The sequence below is a fragment of the Agelaius tricolor genome, unplaced genomic scaffold (assembly GCF_023055355.1).
Source record: "Agelaius tricolor isolate 1412-34295 unplaced genomic scaffold, bAgeTri1.0.p SCAF_10, whole genome shotgun sequence".
NCBI classification, from domain to species: domain Eukaryota; kingdom Metazoa; phylum Chordata; class Aves; order Passeriformes; family Icteridae; genus Agelaius; species Agelaius tricolor.
The window spans coordinates 5,765,317-5,775,555 of record NW_027269270.1 but is presented as its reverse complement, the minus strand read 5'-3'; the positions used below and the strand labels follow the sequence as shown (position 1 = coordinate 5,775,555).

Here is a 10,239-nt window from a genome sequence, read left to right as displayed (position 1 = left end):
CTGGGCACCCAACGCTCTCACTCTGAGGGGATCACAATGCAAGGACACGCTTGGGCTGAGCGGTTACCTTCGATGCTTTTCCTCCTCCTTTCCAAGCGCACCCTCTCATCCCCACGGAAGGCGGAAGAGGAGCGGAGGGCGCGGTGTCCCCCTCCAGACGGGTCCCTCAGCCCCGCACAAGCTCTGGGTGCCGCGGGTGGAGCCCCGGGCCGCCGGCAGCCCCGCGGGGGGAGCGGGCAGCAGGGCCGCACCGCCCCTGCCCCGCCCTGCGTCGGCCGCGAGGGCCGAGCCTGGAGCCGGCGGCGGCCGCATGGGTCCGGCGTGGCCGCCCCGCCGCCGGCAGCGCCCGCGGGCCCGCCCGGGGCCGGGGCTGCTGCTGCTGCTTGTCCGGCTGGCGCTGCCCGGGGCGGCCGCGGGCAGCGGGGAGGCGCCGCCAGCAGGTACTGCCCGTTCCCTTCCCGGCCCCGGGGCAGGGCGGGTGCTCACAGGCCGGGGGTTGCTCAGCCCATCCCTTTGGGAGCGGGGACTCGCTCCGCTCCCGCTGTCCCTGGGCCCCGCGGCCCCCGCTGCCGCCCAACATGGCGCTGCCCGGCTGACGGGCCGGGGCCGCTCGCCCCGCCGGCAGCTGCAGCGGAGCCGGGGCAGCCGCGGCCTGAGGCGCTCTGCCGTGTGCCCCTGCTCTCCCTCGCAGTTCGGGTCCCGCAGGACGGCCCCGCGCCGGGGCCGGGGGCAGAGGCGCTGGGAAGCGGCCCGGACACGGAGCCCGCACACGGACAAAGGGACCGCGGCGCACTGAGGGCGGGCGCGTCCCGCCCGCTCCAGCGGCGGGGCCGGGAGCTGCCTCTGGGTGTGCGACTCCCTCTGGCTTCCTCAGGAGCTCGGGCCAGAACAGGTCTTTTATTAACATATCTGAGGGCAGGCAAACCCCTAAGGGCTGTGCGCAGTTGTAGTAGCAATAAGGAACTCGAGAGCCGGCTTCCTCCTTGCTTTGACGTTCTCCAGTCTTGGGCAACCTCCGGATTCTGCAGCAGACGCTGATGGCTCATAATTTCCAATTTCCTTGCTTGCAGTCTCAGAATTTGAGAGTCACTCTACGTGTGTGTCCTCCCAATAGCTAAACCCAGCACCACCTCAGAGATACCTGTTCAGAAGCATCTCTCCTTTTGGAACATCATTGTTTCACTCTGCGGAGCTGATGCAACATCTCAAGCAGCTGTTTTTTCTCAAGAAAAATGCCTTAAAACTATGGGCAGTAGGAAAATACTTGCCGGCCTTGCACGTGGATGACATTGCCGTTGACACGGATGGATACTTTATCCGTGGTGGCAGGAATTCCTAAGATGCCCTTCAGGGGAGGTGTGGACACTCTGGGCTGTGTTTTGGCCCTGCCATTTCCTGTTGCTGGATTATCCTGGTTTTAGGCATGGGTAGTGCCCAGCCTCACCTCCCTGCTGCATCAGTGACAAATAATCCTTCTGCAGCTTCGTGCAATGGCTTTTGTGAAAGTGCCTGTCTAAAGGTACAGCCAGTGCTTGTCTGAGTGGTTGTGCTCCCTCCCACTAGATTTGCCACGGATGAAAATTAATCTGATGGGTAATTTTTCCACAAGAAAAAATGCCCAAATTTTAAGGTTAAACCAGTTTAGTAGGATCATCTGTGGACAATAATTCTCTAATGCTGTAATAAACCTAAGTAAGAACTATAATAAACCTGAGTAAGAACAGTATTTTTCACTGGCTTAACTAAATTTGTTAAAATATAATTTAGCTTAATTTCATCTTCCTTATAGAGACACAGCAGGTTTTTAACTGCAAACAGCATCTCCTTGTCTGGGTTGAGATTGCACATACCCATTGTGCTGTTCTGAGTGCATGACAGCGTGTTAGCAGTTATTACTGAGCTTGGCTGAGACCTACATTTTCTATTCAGTAAGCTAGATGAGTCCCTCTGTTCGGATGTGTAATTATTTCCTCTATGCTTCTCTTTAATTATGTTCTTGAAACACTGTGGTAATGCACTGTAGGGTATATTTTACACATGTATATAGATCAGAATGTATCTGAAACTTTGCTCCATTAATCTTTTAGGTCCACTTTTGCTCAAAAGTGCAATCTTAATTCCGAAGATCATAGGGGCTCACTAAGGTTTCAGGAGGGTTAGAACCATTCACATCTCTAATTCAACGATTTATTGTGAGCTGTCAGTGTAGTTCCCTTACTACATGCCATGGCTGGACTGGGACAGGAGTAAAAATGTTCTGAAAGGAAGAGTGGTGTGATTTAACATCATAAACATTTCTGAGGCAGAGGAGTATGACTTTTGTGATCAGCAGCCATGTCATGTGCTAAATGACTGTGTTAATATGTTTACCTGCTCAGACTCCCACAGTTGCATTCACCACTGGTACAGGGAACTCTGGTGGAGTTACACCCACTCATGCCAGCAGTGAATTTGGCCCAGAGGCCCTATTCCAGTGCCATCAAAACACTGACGCTGAAGCCAAGCTTTTCTGGAGTACATTTTTTAAAAATACCACCCTGTTGTGGTTTTTTTTTCCCAAAGGTGTTGCAGTTTACTTTGAAGCCTAAATGACTTGATCAAAAGTCCAATTTGAATTTCCATCTAAATCATATTGAACACATTTCTGTCAGCATTTACAACAATGAAATGGACTATAATTAGACATTTGTATTTGACACATGCCTAAAATTAACGTTTTTGCTCCCCCCAGGTAAAAACTGCAGCTTATTGCAGGAAATGGATGTCATCCAGAAGCAGGATGAAAACTGTTACTGCTATGTGCAAAACAGAACCATTCACTTACAGTACCTGTGGTCAACTATCCAGGTGAGAGGCTGTTCTGGGGGTCGGTCAGTACATTTCATGTGAGCTTTTCCCAGCCAGTTAGCAGGATCAGGGCAGCATCTCTATGGAATTAAATAGCTGAGACCATGATAAAAATGCAGCATTATGATTCTCCAGTTGGGATGCAGTGAGGTTTTGTCTCTGGCTTAGAGTGTGATGGTGCCACAGAAACATTAACTCAGGATTGGGTATTATTTTCTTGCACACCTTTTCTGTTGATGCATCACTGTTAACCTCTGAAACAAATGCTTCTGCCTATCACCAACTGCCTTGATGGAGCTTCTAAATCTGAGGACTACATGTAGTTCTGTGGCTCTCTCACTACAGCACACTAAAGTGTAGGAACCAAAGGCTCCTTAGATTGTGACTAATGAACAAACAGCAGCAGCAGTGTGTTTGTTCTCCTGAGTAGCAGAGGGCCATCTTACGAGTCACACATTTAGAGATTTGATTGAAGCAAATAAAAATCCCTTCAAGAGTGGAGGAACAGTTAAAGGAGTGAGCTAACAATCTCCATGGTTCCTTTTCTTTCCTGAGAAGTTTGTCTCCAGACAAAAGAAGGAAACCATTTCATTTTGTCTCTGTTGGAGGACTTTTCTCTCAGGTATAAGAAATTGGAACATCTCTGTTCCCAGGACTGTTTTCCTCAGGAACGTGTTGCAGGTGTTTTTATGAATGGTAGCAGCCTCCAGGTGGTAGAGCCCTCCATCAGTCCCACAAACTTTCCTGGAGTCAGTGTTTAAAAGCAGAAGTTCAGATTTTTTCCACAACAAGCTGCTTGCTGACACATTGTCTCCTTTCCCAGTACAAACCTGGTTTATTACCCATTGCATCACTTTTTTGCAGATAGGTCTTTGTTGTCTAGTAGGCCCTAAAGGATGTATCAGAGTCCTCAGGAAAATCACCTCAGCTTAGAAGATGGAGAAGATCTTTTACCAGTTTGGTGGAGGAGGGCACTGGGAACCAGCAAAAAAACCCCAAATTACCCAACAGGAATGTGCTTTTATTTAAATTTCTGGTTATGCTATCTTTCATTTTCCTCATCCCTCTTATGTCCCCAGCATAAGAGACAACAATGATCTCAATGATTCTTTATAATAATGCAACATGAAGATTGCATTATAAAGAAAAGCAAGTCAAATTTGTTACAGTGCAGGAGGGGAAGGAGGAGAGGTATGAACATTCACAAAACAAACTGTGGTCAGTCAGCTATTACTAGCTTTGTTAGAAATTTGTGTGGGCAAGTGTCTCAGTAAAACCAGACCCACTGTGCTTTTGGATGGACTGAGGCCCCTCCAGTGAACTTTGCTGACAGTGAGTTCTCTGAATTACCTTGAAAAGTGTTGAATTGTAAACAATTAATCTTTGCATAATATAAATAACCAATACTAAACAATTAAGACTGATTATCATTACCACATGCATGGCTGATATGCAGTATAATTCACCAAACCCCACAGTGATTCTGAGCTGCTTCTCTGTGTATTCTGTTCTTTGTTTCCAGATAAAAGTTAACAGCAGAGAAAGGTTCCGGTTTGAGCCTATTTCAGAAAAAAACAACTGCCGGAATTCAGAAACTGTTTTTGAGTTTGTTGCATGTGCTGTTCAAATCCTCTGGAAGCCAGAGACATGTACAGAAACTTTTCTGAGCATAAAACAATATGGAGAGGACGTTTGTTTCAAAATCCAACCCTTCAAAATTGAACCATACGTTGTGAGGGTGAAAAGAGAAAGTAAGTACCAAATCTTTGAGTTCAGATTACAGATGGCTTGGTATTGCCAGTGCTACTGAATGTACCATCTCTTCTGTAAGAAGCTTGGGACTTTTCTGTTGATATTTTATATAATCAGCATTTCAGATTGAATTACTCTAAAGTCAATTTCTATTTCTTTCCCCCTTTTTTAGTGCTAGATGGAAAGCTCTTGTTTTTGTTTGTAGCTGGAATTTTTCTGTTCCATTTTGCAAACAGCCTGAGCAGGTGAGTACTGGCTGCTTTTGTCCTTCTTTCCCAAAGCTTGTGCATCTTTGGTCTGTTTTCTAAGCTAAAGAGGCAGTTCTTTGGGAAAGTGAAATAAGGAACTGAATATATATTTAATACTTCCTCATACTATTTGTGTTTTGACAGAGTGTGACATATCTTGGAGTGCCTAACTGTTTATCAATCAGCTGTGTTAGGGATTTTGTATCCAAGCTCCCTGCACTGGGGGACACCAATACATTCAATCCTCAGTGGGCAAGTGTGTGGATCAGAAAAGTCATTTTTCCCTTTTGTAGACCACTGAGGATAGCTGAATGCTAAATAATGCTGATTATTAATGATGCCTTTCCTTGGGGGGAAATATTGAGGATAAAGTCATCTGGGGCCTCTTTTCTGCCTCCACCTTTGTGCCAGCCTTTCTTCTGATGCACATTTTTCATAGCACGTAAGGGAGGATACTCACTTGTTACAGCAAAATATGTGCCCACAACTTCAAAGCAAAGTGAGTCACATAATAATTGTCAGGAGACACCTCTAAAACAAGCAGAGCAGCAGTAGGTTTTATAGCATTAACTCTGAATTAAGCAGATGGAATTTATAAATGCATACACTTAGGAAAAAAACTTGTGGCTTTGTGGAGGGTTTTCTGCATTTTAAATTAAAATAAAACTTCTCATGCAGTACAGGAAACCATATTGGTTATTTCATTTTCTTCTGTGTAGTAGACTAGAAGGTCAATGCAATCAGAATTAGTGTGAGCTTTAAAAAACCCCAGCATAGTCTCTTAACCTGTAACAACTCCAGTGACCTTGAGTATCTGTTGGGAATTTTTCCTTACACATATTTAATACCTGAACTGGGCCTGTTAACCATATAACTGCAACTCTAATTTACAGCTAATTTAAGTTCTTATTGAACGTCACTGCTGTTTTTACAAATGTTGGCATCTTAACCAATTACAAACAATACATCTCACCGTCTCTCTTGTTCTCTTTACAGGAGTGCCAAGTTCTTTTACCTTTCTGGAGTAATACTGGGTGTTCTTGCTCTGCTAGTCTTTGTCCTGTTGACACTTAAAAGGTTTATTCCAAGGGTAAATCTACATTTAAATCTACATAAAATAAAATAATAGTAATCATCATAATACAAGAAGTGACAGTACAGAGCCAGATTCTGACCTTGTTCTGGCTTTGTGGCCAGGTAACTGCACTGAAATGACTGCAGGATTGCTTGAACCAAGTAAATAGAGTTAGGTTAGAGTCAGGTTCTGTTTAGCATCCTTCCAAGTTTAAACTGAACAGGCATTGGTGATGTACAAGAAGAGTTCATTCTGAAACATAAATTATTTTCATTGAACTGGAGCTAAGCTTACCTTAGAATCTGTGAATCAATCTAAGTAAAAATACAGTGGCAACTGAGACAGATTCTCTTCCATTCACCAAAGACAATTCATTGTAAGGCAGATGTGAATTTTTCCTTTAGTTTTATAAAGCCTGTGCATTCCCATAATATTGCTGAGATATGTTAATTGGGAACACATGTCAGTAGGGTTATACTGTGACACTGGGACAGGATACACAACTACAGGGATGCAGTTGCTCTGCTTGGAATTGATACTGTGTTGTTGTAGCATGCAGAGGACTGTGCAGTGGAAGTCTCAAACCCTGTAGGTCTAAAGAATTTCACATCTGTTTTTGCCTGTGAGTTCCTTTAGAAACAATGGTCCTGATTCTGCCTTGAATTTTTTAATGAAGTTTTTTTTTTTCACTTTTTTTTTTTTAATTTCTAGCACAGTACCTTCTGGATTTTAATGAGTGGCTCCTGGATGGTCTCTCTCTATTTTATTTACTGCTTCAAAGAGAATATACAGTGGTTGTGGTCTGAACACAAAATATACCTGTTGGGTAAGAAAATTACCAAGAAATGTGCTGCAGATTTTGGTTTAATTTAGTGGTCAGATGAACACCTGCCCATAAAAAAAGAAAATCAAGTGACTCATATAGAGTTCTATTTTCTCCTAAGCCATAGATGTTGAAATATTCTAAAGGTTCCTAATCCACTCAAATGAGTGTTTACTCACATTGTATCATTGAATAAAGAGTTTGATGTAGAGGACTAGTTCTAAGAGCAGATTTTGCTTGCATTATTTGTTCATTTAGTTGCTGTTGTTACATACTTTTCCTGTAAGAGCAAAAGGGCAGCTCCTCTGGTCTGCAGCTTGCTGGATGTAGGAAATGGATGCAGACATTGGGAATGGGATGTGGCTGCAGGGCTGACAAACCTATTGATCTGGCACCTGCCTCAACATGGTCACATGAGGAGAATTCATGTGCAGCCCACAGCATTGGCTAAAAGCTGTTCAGAGATAACCTTGTGAACTCTTGGCACACTTTGGAAATAGCAAGCACATAAAACATCGTGCAGTTACCTGTAAGACAACACAAGAATCAGCAGGCTACAATTCACAGCACCTGCCAGCTTTGGGAAGCAAAGTAAAGTTTCTAGGGGTAGTTTGCATCTTTTTCTCCATGTCCTTTTCTGTTCCTACAGGGTATTTTCTGGCTGTTGGGATGACCAGCTTTGCCATTAGCTATCAGCATGGGCCGCTGACCACGGAGCTCAGCATAACCTTGTTCACGTGGACGCTCCAGTTAACAGCCTTTGTCCTGATCTACTTTGGAGTCACCGTCCCTCAAGTTGCATATGCAGTCATAGCAGTCAGCCTCTGCTCCAAAGGCCTCTGTTACCCCCTGGGTGCTGCCTGTCATATTGCCAGGTCTGTGTCTGTTTGTGAATGTCCAAGTCCTGGGAGAACCTGGGAATACTGTAAGCTGATCATGAAAAAAACCCTACACTTCAATAATGGTGTAGGAATTTCTAGTACTAGCTCAGAATTTTGCCAAATGTAAAACAGCCTTAGGAAAGGTTTAAGGTCCAGAGACACAGAAATTATTTTCCACTTGGCAGTTTTAAGCATGAGTTTGGTTCTGTGGATAATGGAGAAGTGTGTCTGTGTTCTTAAGGACAAATGTAGCATCTTCTAGTCCACAGCATATGGCAACCAGAACATTTCTGTTTGATTGATGAGACTGCAGCAATACTGCCTTGGTTTGATGTGTCGTGAGAGAAGCTGCAGGGAACTCATATGGAATCCTAGGGATAAAACAGTGTACCATCACCAAGGATGCAGCTGTTCAAAAGTGACAATCCTTAGAGGTTGAATAGAGTTCAAAGACTAAAATCACATATCCACAAAATAGTGTTCTCCATGATTTTAGTTTTTCTCCTTATCATTCATAGAAGCAATCTATCAGAACTAGGGAGATATTTCTCAGCATTCCTAGAGGCCCATTTACATTTTGGAATTGGACAGGAACTGCTTGCAGTAGGTAGACCTTAATTTGCTAAGTGTTTGCAGTAGCAATACAGGAACAACGTGTTTGCTCATCCTTGAATTTGAAGTATGCTTTAGCACAAGTGCAATGCTCAAATGAAGATTCTAAAAAGCCTTGCCAATTGACATCTGTTTTTTACCTTCAGAGATGGATGGCATCCAGTTTCAGAGACTTTAGTACAGACTGTTCCATAGCTGTGGACTCTGCTGAACCGCAGAGAAGTAGGAAGAGGCAAAAGCTAGAACTGGCATAACCAAAATAATAAAAAACAAATAATTTGGGTTTCATTTTTTTTTTTGTACACACTGTTTAGTTTTGAAGAACATACTGCTTTAGTCTTATCTTCTCTTTTTACATGCTGAAGTATGAAGCGGCCTGAGTTGAAGTGTGTTTATTTTAGGTAGAATTTGTCATTTGTTGCAGACCAATTTCTGCCTGCAGCTGAGGAGCAACAGCTGTTTCAAAAGCAACACGTAAGATCAGCACCTGTTGTAAACAGGTTCAGAATGCTCTGGAATCAGTATGATGTGGCCAGAAGTTTTACTTTTACTTTCAAGTTTTACTCTGAAACACTGTAGTTTATTCTTCATGTAGTTCTTTTTGGTTTTTATGAACTGATGCTTCTATAAAGAAATACAGCTCTACAAGTAATCTCTCTTAGGAGAATGATAAGGGCTTTTGAATTTTTCTGTTTCAAAATCCTTAAGCCACAGCACCAAAGTGTGAGGCCACAATGCCAGATACACAGTTCAGAGCAGCAAATATATCAAAATAACTTTGAGTCTTTCATTATTTGTTGTTAAGAACAGTGGATCTCACTGAGCCAGCAAGACCCTTCACCATTTGACCTAAACAACTCCTACAGTTCTCTGCTTTAAAGGGATATAAGAAGGAAAGCTGAATGCTGCTGATGTTGGAGCAGGTGTTTTTATACAGAGCTGAAAGTTTTATGGGCATCCAGCCCTTGCTTATCTTAACTCATCACAACATTTAAATTGAAAGCAGTTGACAGAAGGAAACAGAACATGGCACACTTTCTAATTTATATCTAATTATATTATACATTGCTACGCAGCAGCTAAAAAACCATCAGATTGTAAACATTTTGGCCTCAGACTACTGAGTTTTGTAATTCAGAGCAAGATTTAAGAGAAGCTAGCTAGTAAACAACATGAACAACTCACAACAGGCCTAGAGCATTGCTTATCTTTGAAGTAACATATGCAGACTGAGTTTTGATTCAGCCCATGTCTCTGCACAGACACATTTTGCATTTTGCACCTAAAAATGGCTGAGCAAGCAGCCATCTCTTCAATTCTGTGAGATTCTAGTCCATACATACACAATAAGGACCTGATCTAAAGCTCATCTGAAGCTCATTAAATATCATGTGAAATTCTACAGCTTTGGTTAAGACCTAGGGTAAACAGGCTAGCAAACATTACATACCTTGCCCTCAAATGTAAGAATGCAGCTTGTTCTCTTAAAAGGGTAGAGGTGACTAATGCATTTTAATAGCAGGTCTAGAGAAAAAGGGCACATAATTACATGGCAGATGACTTTATAAATACTGGTTATTTTCATTTTGTCCTAGAAAAATGAAGCATCACTTTAAATCAAAAAAATTGGTGTTTAAATACCTTACTGAAGAGGAGTATCGAGAACAAGGTGAAAGTGAAACGATCAGAGCTCTGGAGGAGCTGCGCTCATTCTGCAGGAGCCCTGACTTCCCAGCATGGATAGCTGTATACAAACTCCAGGCTCCACACAGGTAAGAAAACTTGGCTTCTCTAAAAATTGCTCACCTGAACACATTGCAGACCTAAATGCCACTTCAGGCACTGTTCCAGGTGTGTTTATCTTGCATATCCCACTCAGGACCACAGCCACACCTCTCAAGGGTATTACTTGCTGGTGGCATTGAATTTCTGTTTGTTTCTCCCTGACCACAAATTACTCTTGGGAATTTGCAGAATTTCACAGCTGATTCATGGTCACAG

At 43.2% G+C, this 10,239-nt stretch overlaps 1 protein-coding gene across 4 annotated transcripts in view; it reads left to right on the top strand.

The window, feature by feature from the left end:
• The first annotated feature begins 224 nt into the window (after positions 1 to 224).
• Positions 225 to 10,239, top strand: part of NEMP2 (nuclear envelope integral membrane protein 2) — a 40,893-nt gene continuing 30,878 nt past the window's right edge. For 3 of the 4 annotated variants that reach the window (XM_071434501.1, XM_071434503.1, XM_071434504.1), the window contains exons 1-8: positions 225 to 440; positions 2,732 to 2,847; positions 4,370 to 4,598; positions 4,772 to 4,844; positions 5,844 to 5,937; positions 6,634 to 6,748; positions 7,395 to 7,620; positions 9,834 to 10,010. In XM_071434501.1, coding sequence (XP_071290602.1) covers positions 311 to 440; positions 2,732 to 2,847; positions 4,370 to 4,598; positions 4,772 to 4,844; positions 5,844 to 5,937; positions 6,634 to 6,748; positions 7,395 to 7,620; positions 9,834 to 10,010 — 1,160 coding nt within the window. In that variant the 5' untranslated portion in view covers positions 225 to 310. The remainder of the gene's footprint in view (positions 441 to 2,731; positions 2,848 to 4,369; positions 4,599 to 4,771; positions 4,845 to 5,843; positions 5,938 to 6,633; positions 6,749 to 7,394; positions 7,621 to 9,833; positions 10,011 to 10,239) is intronic. The other variant, XM_071434502.1, reaches the window with a different exon arrangement.